This window comes from Uranotaenia lowii, chromosome 2 (genome assembly GCF_029784155.1).
Source record: "Uranotaenia lowii strain MFRU-FL chromosome 2, ASM2978415v1, whole genome shotgun sequence".
Taxonomy (NCBI): domain Eukaryota; kingdom Metazoa; phylum Arthropoda; class Insecta; order Diptera; family Culicidae; genus Uranotaenia; species Uranotaenia lowii.
The window spans coordinates 181,909,950-181,925,390 of NC_073692.1; the positions used below are offsets into that span (position 1 = coordinate 181,909,950).

Sequence of the window (15,441 nt, forward strand, 5' to 3'; positions counted from 1 at the left end):
ACAATATGAATCATAACAAAAATTCGCATCATCAAAATTTATTCGAATATCTTATTTAACATTTATAAGAAAAATTCGAAAAAATCTTGAATTCCATTTGTAAATATCAGTACAGATATAAACAAAACAAATACCATGACAAAAAATTGACCGACGTTTTTGACATGTCGCTTCGAATTCCCATATAGGTTCTTTAAAACACCTTCAAGTATCTTAATGGTGCGCCTTAGAATGTTACGCGAACGTTATCGACCTTTTTGAAAAACATTTTTGACATGTCGCTTACAATTCCGATATAGGTTCTTTAAAACACCTTCAAGTATCTTAATGGTGCGCTTTAGAATGTTACGCGAACGTTATCGACCTTCTTGTAAAACATTTTTGACATGTCGCTTAGATTTCCCATATAGGTTCTTTAAAACACCTTCAAGTATCATAATGGTGCGTTTTGGAATGTTACGCGAACGTTATTGACCTTCTTGAAAGAAGTTCCATTGAAAGCGCCTAGAAGTTCCGTTATCGATAGTTTAACATTTCAAAGGGCGATGGAAGTTTCTGAGTAACTTTTACGCGACAAGAGTCACCTGAAGTTCCCGTAAAACATTTTTTCAGCCAAATGTGAACTTCGGAGTTCCATCTTTAAGTAAAAACGCGACTTTTGGTTGCTTGGGTTCACAGTTTTCCTTAAAAAATTTTGCTCAAATTCATTTCCACGACGTTATTGTTGTTTTTTTGCTGAGTAATTGAGGACATTTCTCATAAAATAAGTATTGTTTCAGGCTATCAAACCTGCGATTTCTTATTTTTTGGAATTTTAAATTCAAATTTTCCCACTGTGCAATGCTTTGTTAAGAACTTTGTTATGAAGAAAATATTGTTTAAATTGCTTCCAAATAATTATAGATCTTAATTTTTTCGCCTAAATCTTAATTAAATTGCCTTATACACCGCATTTTTTGACTCACTTGTTCAATGTATGTAAATAGGAAAGTTTTCTTGAGTTTTTTAAATTTTTTCGCTATATCAAATCCTCCGTTTACAAGTAGTTAATTCGCGAGAACCGTGGAAAATAACCGTGCTTATTGCAAAAAAAAACGTTCAAATAGAAGTAATATAAGAAACACTGAGCAAAATCAATTCACGTTGAACATAAATCCTTACGGTGCTCTCAATGAACAACTTAGGCTGATGGTAAACGTATAAGTTTGGCTAAAAAATCAAGGTTTCCTTCAAGAGTTTTTCAATGTTCTGATTTTATCGGCTGTGTCCCGCTTTTTTCGCGAAATGTCCCGCTTTTTTTCGTGAAATGTCCCGCTTTTTTCTAAAAGTATCTGGCAAGCCTAGCCTATAGTAAACATGTATGTAGCCTCTTTAGATACAGGTGCTCTTAAGTTTTTGTAATTTTAATGATTTTTAAGTACTTTTAAAGATCACAAAATCTGCAGAACTTTCTTCTCCTCATGTTCCGTTTTACGTGTAATGGAAATATTGAACTAAATTTCCAACTGAAAAGTAGAAATTGCACATTTTTTTTATTACGACCATATTTACCTGTTTAGTCTATTTATACAAGATTTGGACCACTGCAATTTGATACAATCCATTAAAAGAACACTCAACCGAACAAGAGTTAAATTAGGGCATCTGTATTCGTGGTCTTTTCTTGGGTCTAATTTATACAAGAATTGAACCAAAGAAATAACATCCGATCCAACGAAAATACTGGCAACTGCACTCGTGTTACATTAACTGTCAAACGGTTTAGAACTGCGTCAAATTGGATCCAAATCTCTTAAGTTTTGGATCAATCCTTATACCAGATCTAAAAAAAGTTGGGTTGAAACTGGTATAATAGATCACCAGTGCGGTTGCTCGGGTCGGAATTTGGGTCTAAACCGGCTGTTTGGACCACGGATACAGGTGCTCTCAACAGTCAAATTTTAGGAATTCCGTCAAATTAGGTCCTTATCGCATTATTTTGAATCATGGTCCATGAACCATGGAAAAAACATTTATTTTCTAAGATGTGCTTCATTTGGTAGAAATTAAGGTCTGTGTATAATTTGAAAACGATGATAATAACATGATTTATTTTATAAATATAAGAAAATAATTATTGAACTTGAGTCGGGATTTTATTCGTATATTTTCCCGTCTCATGTCCAATCATTGTTCCTTAAACGCGGTACTCTATCGTTTTGACATTGCTGGTAGCAATTTGTGTAGTTGCGGCCAAGGTTACCATGACATCGAGCATATTGTTTGGTCGTGTGAGGTCCATCTTGTCGCCAGAACGAATTTAATAGACTCCCTTAGGGCCCGAGGAAAACCACCTAATGTTCCAGTTAGAGATGTACTAGCTGTGCTAGATTTGGACTACATGTTCGAAATCTACCTTTTTCTAAAAGCTATCGATCTTCGTCTATAATTTCTTTTTTATTTTCATATTTCCCTTTCTATCTTCCTTTCTCCTCTCACAAAGTGTTCAGTTAAGAAAACAATTGTAAACAACAAAATCGGTTTTGGCTCCTTAAAGCCTAAAGGTATGAGCCGTTTCAAATAAAGAATTGTTAAAAAAAAAAAAAAAAAGAAAATAATTAACTTTGATGCTTTGATCGCCCAGCCTTATTATTCTAGTACTTCCTAATTAAAATGCTCTCCAATGGCCGATGCGGCAATCTAGTTTCCGGATCCGAACGTTGTGTGGTGCTACTGGTCATTTCAGTATTAAATTTAGTGTTATCGTTTGAATGTTTTAAATGTGCAACTGAAAGATTGGTAAAAAGTTCTATTTTAACATAAATATCTCAACTATGGATACCGGAAAGGTAGTGTTAATTCAAGTTGAAGGTAAACTCTTAACGAACATTTACAAATTCCCTAGAATCTGGACATCCTGAAACGGATCAGCGGAATCGAAGTGAGTAGCCTGTGGGTTCTGCACGACGATGCCTTCAAGGACTTCTTCGACTGGTTCGGTCAATCCATTGATGAGGACAATCTCGTAACGGATGCTTTGCTGCGGGAGTAAGTAAAAATTTCTCTTTAATTTAATTTCTTTCTAATGTATGAAATTAAGTTATTCAGATTTAGAAAAAACTGAACAAGTATTGTCAGACCGAGAGGTGTCGGTTGAGTTAGAAATCTTGAAACAGGACTACCCCGATATTCTAAGCTTCTCGGACTATGATGCGCAAGAATACGAAGATCAGCTGGAACAACTGGTGGCCATCGAGGAACAGTATGAACGATTAGTCTCGGAGGCAAAAAGAACTGATGCCGCATTAACGAGAGAATTGTCAGAGCTGGATATTAAAGGAATCGATGCAAATTTCAATCTTGGAAAAGTAACTACCGAATGTGGCGAGAAGGTGGATTTTTTAGAACAAATCCAGGCGAACACACAGCTGCAAATTTCCGAAATGCATCAGTGCTACGTCCAATCGGTAAAATTACGCTCAAAATTTCAAGAGTCCTTATTCTAAGAACCTTCTTTCATCTTTCAGCAAAACCCACCGCTTTTCGTTTACCAGATGCCAATCGAGCAGTTCAACATGAAATGCGATCAATTCCTGAAATATCTGGAAATGTACGTGCGAAAACATTTCTCACTAAGACGTTCCCTGGACGATTCCGATTCAGGGGACCAGTTGCAGGATCGAAGGGATGCGATTGTCCAGCTGGAGAGCATTAAGGCCCGATTGGACATAGGAGAGATACGGCTGACCGAAGCCCGAAAGGAGTACTACGGATTGAAGCGACTGATGGCACGCTTTCAGGATCTCAGCTGGCAGCCGATGAAGATTCCGGCAATGAAGTAAGTTTGTAAAAAAGGTTAAATTTTTTTCAAATATATTCAAAATATTGTATTCAAAATTTTAAACAAGAGACAACAAACCTAAAGTGAAATGGAGCTTCATAATTCGATTAAGACATCATCATTCATAAATTAGAATATAGAATTCTGTTTTCAAATCTCTATTCAAGCGACTTCTACTTCACTCTGAGAATGGTAATTTAAAATTTAATCTTAAATGTGCTTAAGATAGTAGTAGAGAAGCGATGCGGATGAGCAAAAAACGGCCCATGAATCTTTCTTTTTTTTTATTAAATTGCAATATTTTTTCTACTTTTGAAAGAAAAACAAAATTCACGTTTTCATGAATTAGCGTGAGTAACCCAAGCAATCCCAGGAGTAACTAAATTTTATTTGGATTTCTTTGAAATTTGTACAAAATGAACGTAAACTGTTATCTGATATTTCGACGGAATTGGTTTGAAAAAATTGAATTTGCAAGACAAAAATTTAGAGTTACGAGGGCAAATTTGAATTGTGGAAAAAATTATTTAAAGCGCGCTCAGAAAACAAAACTTTTATCTATGAATTTCTCCCTTTTTCAGACGGGTCTAACGTTTTTAAGAAATGAATTGTATTAATTTAAATTTAAAAAATTAAAAACTTGTTCTCCACCACCTGCGTATATTTGTTTTAAATTCAATATGAACTGTGTACCAATAACAAGAGTATCGTTTTGGTTTTTGGCTTCAGTCGAAACACTAGGTTTAGTGATATTCCGAATTTGAGTTTGTTATTTGTATTTTGTATTAGATTTTTTTTTTAAGTTTCAACAATTTCATTTTTACTAGGAAATTATGCGCTGAGCTCAGTGGCATCAACGAGCAGGATTTGCTGCGGATCGATGTGCTCAAGCAGGAGCTGGAGATGTACATCCGCCAATCGAACGAGCAACGGATCGAGTGTATCCTGTACGAAAATAGCAAAATGAAGCTGGACCGTGCCGTAGGTCGGCTGGAGTACATCAAAAAGCTGGCATCGATAATCTCGGATACGTTGATGAATGCGGAAATGTTGTGGATTTTGATGCAACTGGATTTAGAGAAAATCAAGAACAAATTCGACAACAGCGACGAGATGAATCTGGAAACGCAGCGTTGTCTTAAGCGAATCGAGGCACTGAAGGGAGTTGTTAAAACAACTGCCGAAGAGGAGGCTCATGAAGAGTTTGTTTCTCAGTTCGCCGGCCTGTTGGAGTCCTTGAACTTAAATCAATCTTCCGCAGCCGATCGTTCGATGAGTTTGCGAAACTGCATCCAGGATTTCGCTGACTACAGAAAAAGAGTGTACCGCAATTTACAGTCGATTTTGAACGGAAAGTACTACAAAAATATGGACGAAATATTGAGAGATTTGTAAGTTCTGAAATTGTTTATTTTGTGAAAAAAAAAAAAAATAATTTCGTTTTTGTTTCCAGGGAAGAGCACGAGCAACTGCTGAGTAAGTACGTCTACGATGGGCCAGTAAACAAACCACAATTTTTCGATCAACAGTACCACGAAAAGGTTCAACGTTTAACTTTCGAGATGAATCAAATCGAAAAGGAGCTCAAGAAACTAAAAAGCGATTACCAGCAAAATGTCAACGAACCAATGGTAAGTTTTCGTTTTTTCTAAATCTTTCAAACATTTCTGATAGTTTTTTTATTTAAATTTTCAGAACAATGATAAATTTTGGCGTTACAACCAGAACCTGTGGGTGTGGTTCCTGACCGAACCGAAGAAGGTTGCTGTTGCCATCAAGGAAGTCACTGCTGCCGCTTCGAAAATGGCCGCTTACAAAAGCATATCGGGAATCAAGTGTAAATCGATTGCCGATGAGATGAAATTTTGAAGACGGAAGATCTGTTACTCGAATGTGATTTTTTTTTGTATTAAAAATAAGTTTATTATCATATCGTATCCTGGTACTGTATACAATTCTATCTTCGAAAGCTCAAATTGTATTTTGGTGAGGTAGAAATTATGCGGGAGATCTTCGGCCAGCTTGACTGGAAGTGAGCAAACTAGCTCTGAACCAGTGAGGAATCTCTGGAGCCACCGTTCGTTGGCCTTTTGTTGGTAGAGAGCTGTTTCATTCCTGAGAAAGAGAACAATTCAGCTTTCTGTAAAACAAACTGAAGTTCAAATTTTTAAATCAAGTGATTTCATTGTTACCTGTGCTGATTCAGCGCCACAGGCTCATTGTTTGACATTCTCAGAGGTGGTTGAAAATGGGTTGCCTGCTTCGGGTATAGCTAATGGGAAAAACCAACTCTCAACGTACATGCGAAGGCTTGGGAAAATCCTCGATATTCAACTACCTTCTCTTCTCCTTCATTTTTTCATCCTAACAATTTTGTTGATTTGGATGAAATTACTGAGGATAAATTAAACTTATGCAACTCATGTTGAAAGCAAATTCAATGTTTGAAGCTTTCCAAACTTCTTTTAATTATGCTAACAAAATTATTATGACTTTGCAATTCCCTCATGGATCCAAATAGATGTTTAAATATTATGAATTGGAATGCTAGATCTTTGCTGGCTAACCAAGATTAATTCTTTTTATTTTTTGAAAACTCAAAACATACATATTGCTGCCATCACTAAAACTTTTTTAAAGCGAGACAATAACTTGAAAAGCAATGCTTTCTTTAAAATTTTGCGAAATGATCGACTTGATCGACAAGGTGGGGGTGTAGCTATTGTCATCAATAGTCGTCTCAAATTTAGACTTCTTTTTTCTTTCAATACAAAAGTCTTAGAAACAATTGGAATTGATTTAGAAACTTCTATGGGGAAAATTATAATTACTGCCGCATATTTGTCTTTTCAATGCAGCGGTGAACAGAAAAATTTTTTGAAGGGAGATTTACAAAAACTCACCAGAAATAAATCTAAATTTTTTATTATTGGTGACTTTAATGCAAAACACCACACAAATGGGAATATTTTATTTAATGACTGCTCTGCTGGATATTACACTGTTGAATATCCTAATGGGCATACTTGTTTCTGTTCGATTAGAAATCCTTCAACACTTGATTTGGTTCTAACGGATTTAGGCGAGCATTGTTTTTTTTTTGTAAATTCTTTATTTGAAACGGCTTATACCTTATTTAGGCTTTAAGGAGCCAAACTCATTTTGTTTGATTACAATTGTGTGCTTATATCTAGTTCACTTTTTGAAGAAAAGATAGCAGATAGAAAGGGAAGTGTGAAAATAGAAAGAATTATAGACGAAGATCAATAGCTTTTAGGAAAAGATATATTTCGAACATGTAGTCCAAGGCGAGCATTGTAGTCAATTAGTTACTCATGCGGACCTCGATTCAGAGCACCATCCAGTAACTTTTTCTTTATCCTAAAGTCCCATTGAAAACCCTTTAAAATCAACTTTTAACTTTCAAAAAGCTGACTGGGAGCGATATAAGAATTTTATTGAACGTAATTTGGATGTAAACGTTCCACTTAATTCAATAGAAGATATTGATTTGGCTGTAGAAAATTTGAAAACTTCAATAGTCAATGCTAAAGCCGCTTCAATACCCAAAGTTAAACATAAATTCAATCAACCTTTAATTAATGATGATCTTCAGTTTTTGATACGACTGAAAAACATTCGTCGACGCCAATATCAACGAACTAAGGATCCTTATTTGACATTTATTTATTATGACCTTCAAAAAGAGATCAAACGTCGTTTAAATTTCATTCGTAATGAAAATTTTGCCAAAGCAGTACAGGACATAAAACCCTACTCAAAGCCATTTTGGAAATTAACTAAAATTCTGAAAAAGCCTCAGAAGCCAGTTCCTACTTTGAAAGACGGGGATAAACTTCTTTTAACTAATGTAGAAAAAGCTCAAAAATTGGCCCAACAATTTGAGTCTGCTCATGATTTTAATTTAAACGTTGTAAGTCCAATTGATGCTCAAATTTCCCTTGAATTTGATGATATTCTTTCTAAACAAAATGTATTTGAAAGTTCTTGTGAGACAAATATTGATGAACATAAATTGATTTTCAAAAAATTTAAAAATATGAAAGCCCCGGGGGAAGATGGGATTTTCTATATTCTTATTAAAAAGTGGCCTGAAAGCACTTTAATTTTTTTAGTTAAAATCTATATATATAAAAAGCAATTTCTGTATGTTTGTTTGTTTGTTTGTTTGTTTGTTTGTCCTCTATAGACTCAGCCGTCTTAAGGGGGGGGTAGGGTCTAACGGGTATAAAAAAACACCATTTTCACGATTTTTTTCTAGAGCTATCGTTCAAACAAATGTATTCAAATTTTTTGCATTATACAAAGCATTTTTAAAAGAACATTTAGTAATTTTTTCGTAGAAAAATATTGAAAAATGAGCCGGTGACGGAGCATTTTCGAGGATGCCTTTTAGAAAACAGGATTTGCGGTGGACACTGAATCTCAGCACAGAATCATCTGAATTCAAAAAATCAGAGCAAAATATTTTTAATAGATGTTTTTCTGGACCCCAACGTTTTTATTTAACTTAAAAATATTTTTGTGAAATTTTTGTGGCTGTTTGAAGTAAAAACTACGATTTTTCACTTAAAAATCCGCCATTTTTCACCTATAAAATCTCCCCAAAGTAAAAAAAATCAAAAAAGAAAAACGTTGGGGTCTGGTATTTTATATGTAGAAACTATGTTCCAAATTTGAAAAGAATCGGATAAGTAGTTTTCAAATGACGATGTCCACGGACTTTAAAAATGTACTTTCGAGAAAAACGCGTTTGAAGTTTCTGCTCTTGCTTTCTTGCAGTATTAGATAGGAGGAGATAAAGGCCTATAACTTCTACAGTTTTGCTTCAATTGACTTGAAAATTTGACACAACATTCTTGAAATGTTTTACAATAAGAAAATAAAAAAATAAAAAAATCGATTTTTTGAAAGTGTTAGACCCTACCCCCCCCTTAAGAGCTGGAGATCTGAAATTGGGCATGGATGTTCATTAGGACCAGGAAAGATGAAAAATGTTTTCAGATTTTCGGATGACCCCTTCTGAAGGGGGTCGTCCATACAAGACAAATATTGTTTTCGCGATATTGACGTTATTTTTCGTCGGATTGTGTTGAAAATTTGCACATGAGTGTTTTGAAATACAAGAAATCGATTTCAAGTGTCAAATTTTGTGTAAGGGGTCAGCGAAATGGGTCGTCCATATAAACTATTTAATATTTTTGCGATATTAGCGTCATTATACATCGGATTTTGATGAAAATTTGCATATGACTGTTTTGAGGAACGAGCAATCGATTTCCGATATCAAATTTAGGGACAGGGGTCGTCCATATCAACAATTTAATATTTTTGAGATATTGGCGTTATTATTCATCAGATTTTGATGAAAGTTTGCACATAAATGTTTTGAAGAACGAGTAATCGATTCCAGGTGTAAAATTTAGGAACAGGGGTGGGCCAAAGGGTCGTCCATATCAACTGTTAAATGTTTTTTTGCGATATTGGCGTTATTATACATGGACTGAGATGAAAATTGATTCACGATAGTTTTGAGTGACAAGCAATCAATTTCAGTTATCAAATGCAGTGTAAGGGGCCGCCAAAAGGGGTCGTCCATATAACTTTTCAAATTTTTAGTGATATTGACGTTATTATACATCGGATTTGTATGAAAATTTGAACATAGGAGTTATTAGAGACGAACAATTGATTCCACTTATCCAAATTAGAGTTAGAGGTTTGTTCAAAGGGGTCGTCCATATAAACTTCATTGTTTTTATAATATTAACGTTATTATACATCGGATTCAGATGAAAATTTATACACGAGAGTTTTGAGGGACTGCAATCGATTTCAGGTGTCAAATTTTATCCCAGGGGTCGACGAAAGGGGTCATCAATATTAATTAATTTTCTACTTTTTTAGGATATTTACGTTATTATACAATGGATTGGGTAGAAAATTTGCACATGGGAGTTTTGAGGGAAGGACAATTGATTTCAGACATCAGAGATTGAAAAGAGGTCACTGAAAGGAATTTAATTATTTGGCAATAATTGCGTTGTTATGCAACGATCATGTCACAGTTTATACACGAGGGTTGAGACGGTCCATTAATTTCTGATTTCAATATTTGTATCGACCGACACGAAAGGGGATCCACAATATGAACTGTTGAATTTGTTTTTGCAATAACTGATAAATTTGTTTTTGTAATAATTTAGTGAGTTTTTATCACACCGAGACGAAAATTCATACACGGGGGTTTTCCTGTTTTCAAATTTAGTTGCACACGACATAAAAAGTGATCGTCCAACATTTTTGCAATTGTTGCTTAACAATAAATTTGAAAATGCTTCTGGAAAATGCTTGGCAATTGACTTTCATACAAACTGCTAATGACATATTCCAAGTTGAATGCGAAACGGAGTTCGTATGGGATCAGCTAGTCTTCAATAAATGTTTTCATTTGGCTTATTTTCCCAATAAATGGAAAATAGTCAAAGTGACTCCAATTTTAAAACCTGGAAAAAGTGCTTCAGAGCCTTCAAGTTATCGACCAATTAGTTTGCTCCCTTCTTTAAGTAAACTGTTTGAGAGAGTTATTTTGAATAGAATGATGATTCACATTAATCAGAATTCTATTTTCCCTGATGAACAATTTGATTTTCGTCATGGACAATCTACTACACATCAACTTTTGAGTGTAACTAATATGATTAACGCTAGCAAATCTTAAGGTTATTCAACTGGTGTTGCTCTTCTTGATATTGAAAAAGCTTTTGACAGTGTTTGGCACGGACAGAACAAATTATATCAAAATTATAACTTATCAAGATATGAGTGCTTCGAGGAAATTTTCTAGTGGAAGGTCAACAAACCACATTATTTGATAAAACCATGCCCCATTTTTGGTTTCCCAAAAATTTGATTCAATTTTATGAATCTGTTGAGCGAAACTCGTTAATATATGGTTTGAGCCGTTGACTTCGATGTCCGTGTTTCAGAAAAAGTTATATGTACATCAAAATAAGATGTTATCATTTTATTCTAGGACAATCCGAAAAAAATCTTGATCATTGAATATGAGCTCAACCCCATTCAAGTTTGTCAATCAGAATAAGATATAATTCAGATTGGAGAAACTTAAAATCGAAAATTTGGAGTACTATAACTGAATCAGATGTAACTATCTTGGTGAGATACGTTTGAGTTATTATTTTGATATGCTCTCCTGATCGGAAAGCTATCAAAACTCATGCTCTGAAAGGACACCCATTAGAGCTGGTGTCCCTCAGGGTAGTATACTTGGGCAAAGAACTTCTACGCGCCGAAAAAAAAAATCCATTGACAGATTGCTCTGACAACCAGATGTCAGATTGCTAGGTTGCCGGTCTATCATGATCTATCTCATTGGTTTTAATAATATTGTTTTGATTCCAGAAGCTGCTTAAGCCTAGAGAATTGAACAGCTGCTCTTTAGGTTGCAATGAAACTCACCAGCCTCTCGACCAATCCAGCAAAGGTTCATTGCCACTGTAATAATTAGTATTTAAACTTAATGTCATTTGAGATGATTGCATGAATAGGTTGGTCAATAGATTGTACCTTATTTCGTTTAAAGGACTTTCAGTACACAATATGAATAAAAACAAAAAATCGCATCATCAAAAATTTATTCGAATATCTTAACATTTATAACAAAAATTCGAATAAATCTTGAATTCCATTTGAAAATATCAGTACAGATATAAACAAAACAAATACCATGGCAAGAAATTGACAGACATTTTTGACATGTCGCTTGGAATTACCATATAGGTTCTTTAAAACACCTTCAAGTATCTTAATAGTGCGTTTTAGAATGATATGCGAACGTTATTGACCTTCTTGATAGACATTTTTGACATGTCGCTTAGAATTCCCATATAGGTTCTTAAAAACACCTTCAAGTATCTTAATGATTCGTTTTAGAATGTTACGCGAACGTTATGGACCTTCTTGAAAGAAGTTCCATTAAAAGCGCTTAGAAGTTCCGTTATCGATAGTTTAACCTTTAAAAGGGCGATGGAAGTACCTGAGTAACTTTTACGCGACAAAAGTCACCTGAAGTTCCCGTAAAACACTTTTTCAGCCAAAAGTGAACTTCGGAGATCCATCTTTAAGTAAAAACGCGACTTTTGGTTGCTTGGGTATACTGTAATAATATAACTTGAATGTAATGATTAAAAGGCTAATAAAGACTTATTTAAAAAAAAGGTCACTTGGGTATCCCGAGATGGCCGAACAGAAAATCAAATTGACCACATCTGCATCAGCCGAAAATGGAGAAGGAGCCTTCTTGATGTCCGCAACAAACGAAGCGCAAACATTGCATCTAACCATCACCTCATCCTTGGCGAGATACGACTGAGAGTTGCGCGTGTTCAACGGCGCGAGGAGAAAGTCGGGTGTCGATACGACGTCCGCCGGTTGGAGAAAAGAGAGGTGAAAAGGGCATACGTTGATTGAACAGCTAGAATCCCGAGTCTCGGAGCTGCCGACAGACGGAACAGTCGAAGAACAGTGGTGTGGAATCAAGAATGCCTTTATCACGACGAGCCATGGTACTCTCGGTAAAGTTTGTGGAAGACGAAGTGAATGGATGTCGGATGAAACCTGGAGGATAATCGATGATCGGAGAAAGGCGAAAGTCGGAATTGAGCAGGCATGTACTGGGTCAGCCAAAGCAGCCGCCCGCTTACGATATGCGGAGCTGGAAAAGGCAGTTAAACGAGCTTGTAGATGAGACAAGAGAGCCTGGACAAACTCCCTAGCCGAAGAGGGGGAAAGGGCCGCCGCCAATGGAGATATCCGATTACTTTATGACATTTCTCGCCGCCTCAGTTGTGCAAGGACTAAGGACTAATGCAAGAATGCTGCTAAAAGACCGAGCAGGTCAGTTATTGACCGATCGAACAGATCAGCTCAAACGATGGACTGAGCACTTCGAACAACTCTTCCGAGTCACAAATAGCGATGCCCAACAGAATCCGCAGCTCGAAGCGCCAACAGTAAGTCGAATAAATGGCGTCAACTCGGAAGCGCCTTCGCTGGCTGCAATAGAAGCGGCAATCAAAAACTTGAAATCCAACAATGCACCTAGGATCGATTGCATCCCTGCTGAAATGCTGAAAGCCGACCCTGCCCTGTCAGCACAAATTTTGCTCCGTCTTTTCGCTGACATTTGGGATACTGCAACATTCCCGGCCGACTGGATGCAGGGTATCCTCGTAAAGGTCCCGAAGAAAGGAGACCTGACAGAGTGCGGTAACTGGTGAGGCATAACGTTGATCTGTACAACCCTCAAAGTACTCTGCAAAGTGATCCTGAACAGAATCCAGGAGAAAATCGACGCTACACTCCGACGGCAACAGGTTGGATTCCGATGCGGACGATCATGTGTGGACCACATCACAACGCTACGAATCATACTGGAACAAATCAACGAATTCCAGGACTCTCTTCTGCTGGTGTTTGTTGATTTCGAAAAAGCATTTTACCGACTTAACCATGAAAACATCTGGGCGGCTCTAAGGCGAAGAGGAGTACCAGAGAAACTAGTCCATCTCATCGAAGCACAATACGAGGCATTTTCGTGCAAGCTCTTGCACGACGGTGTCTTGTCCGAACCAATCCCGGTAACTGCTGGAGTGAGACAAGGATGTATCTTATCACCGCTACTTTTTCTAATCGTAATGGATAAGATTCTGACTGGATCGATTGACTGTGCACCGAACCGAGGATTGCCGTGGAATCCTTCAACAATGGAGAAACTGAACGACCTTTACCTGACTGACGATATTGTTTTGCTCGCCTAAACACAACCGGACATGCAGAGCAAACTCGACGACCTCACCGAAAGCTCCAAGGCAGCAGGTCTCAAAGTCAATGTCGGAAAGACCAAGTCGATGGAGATCAACACAGGAAATCCCTCCAGTTTCATGGTAGCTGGGCAACAAGTTGAGAAAGTGGAGTGCTTCCAGTATCTTGGTAGCCAGATAACGCCTGATGGTGGTACCAGGAAAGACATCGAAACCCGGATCAGAAAGGCCCGTTTTGCATTTGCGAGCCTCCGAAACATCTGGCGGTCACGTCAGATCTCTCTACGAACGAAAATCCGAATCTTCAACCTCAAAAGTCAAATCCGTATTGCTGTACGGGTGCGAAACTTGGTGCACATATGCGGAAACGACGCGAAAACTGCATGTACAGACCCCGTTCGTTTTTGGCAACATGCCCGTAAATTTTATGTTGCCAAAATCGAATGTTGCCAAAATCGAACGGTGTTTTTTGTCACTTTTTTATTTCAAATTTTTATTTCAAATTATTCAAAATTGATGTAAAACCTTATATTAGCATAAAATTTTTCAATTTGGCTCAATTATATTAGTTTTAAGCATTAAAACATGGAAAAATTCGTGTTTTTACAGTTTAAAACTATTATAAATAAGCCAAATTGAAAAATTTCATGCTAATATTACGTTTTACATTTATTTTGGTTAATTTGAAATGAAAATAAAAAATAAAAAAGTTACAAAAAAATCCGTCTTTTTTGGATGTTGCCAAAATCGAACGGTTTTTGCTCGGATGTTGCCAAAATCGAATGTTGCCAAAATCGAACGGGGTCTGTATATGTAAACCGCTGCCTGCCGAATATCATCCGCGCTTGGTGGCCTGGCAACTGGAGCTCGAATGAGGAACTACATCGCCGGTGTCATCAAAGGCCGCTAGAAATCGAGATTCGGAAACGTAAGTGGAGATGGATTTGGCACACGCTGCGAAAAGTTGAAAACGAGATTTGCAGTGAGGCGCTAGACTGGAATCCAAAAAGACATCGAAGAAGAGGCAGACCCAGAAACTCGTGGCGGCAAAGCCTAGCCGCTGAAATCCGAACTGTCGACGAGAATCTTGACTGGGACCAGGTGAAGACGCTGGCTCCGGATCGTCAACAGTGGAGGTCTTTTACCACGGCCCTATGCACGGGAGGATCTGCGCGGGATCATTAAGTAACTAAGTAGCCGAACTTAACAAGTTAGCTATCAAAATTCATATGCTCTGAAATGACACCCATTAGAGCTGGTGTCCCTCAGGGTAGTATACTTGGACCAATTTTATACAATATTGTTACTACTGATCTTCCTGATGTTCCAGTAGGAAAAGGTAGAAGATTATTTGCTGACGATACTTTGCTTTCAGCTAAAGGGCGAAATTTACGGGTGGTAAGCAGTAGATTGCAACAAAATTTAAAATCCTTTTTTAATTACTTGAAATGTGGAAAATTTCTCCCAACATTTCCAAAACTCAACTTATTTTGTTTTCCCATAAGCCAAGAGCTGAATTTTTAAAACCTAATGAAAATTTTTTTTTGTTTCGATTATAGTCGTTTTACCATCTTTATGGCATTCGCGACTTTATCAACGTTGCAGTTGGCGGATCGTTACTGAAAAACTTATCCGGTACTACTGTGCTCGATGTTTACTCTTTGGCTCGAACTCGCGGACATCGGCTCAGGAGACAACAGACTTGCCAACTGAGCTATATCACAAGCCCTAATGAAAATCATTCCATAACTTTTA

The 15,441-nt window shown here is 36.8% G+C and overlaps 2 protein-coding genes across 2 annotated transcripts in view; one reads left to right on the plus strand and one right to left on the minus strand.

Moving 5' to 3' along the window:
- Positions 1–15,441, minus strand: part of LOC129747999 (leptin receptor gene-related protein) — a 156,376-nt gene that overhangs the window by 79,300 nt on the left and 61,635 nt on the right. The window lies entirely within an intron of this gene.
- Positions 2,718–5,708, plus strand: LOC129747997 (augmin complex subunit dgt3). The gene is made up of 7 exons (XM_055742447.1): positions 2,718–2,828; positions 2,885–3,027; positions 3,080–3,446; positions 3,507–3,817; positions 4,648–5,211; positions 5,274–5,451; positions 5,516–5,708. Exons 1-7 carry the CDS (start codon positions 2,814–2,816, stop codon positions 5,687–5,689), a joined length of 1,752 nt encoding a protein of 583 aa, XP_055598422.1. The 5' UTR covers positions 2,718–2,813; the 3' UTR covers positions 5,690–5,708.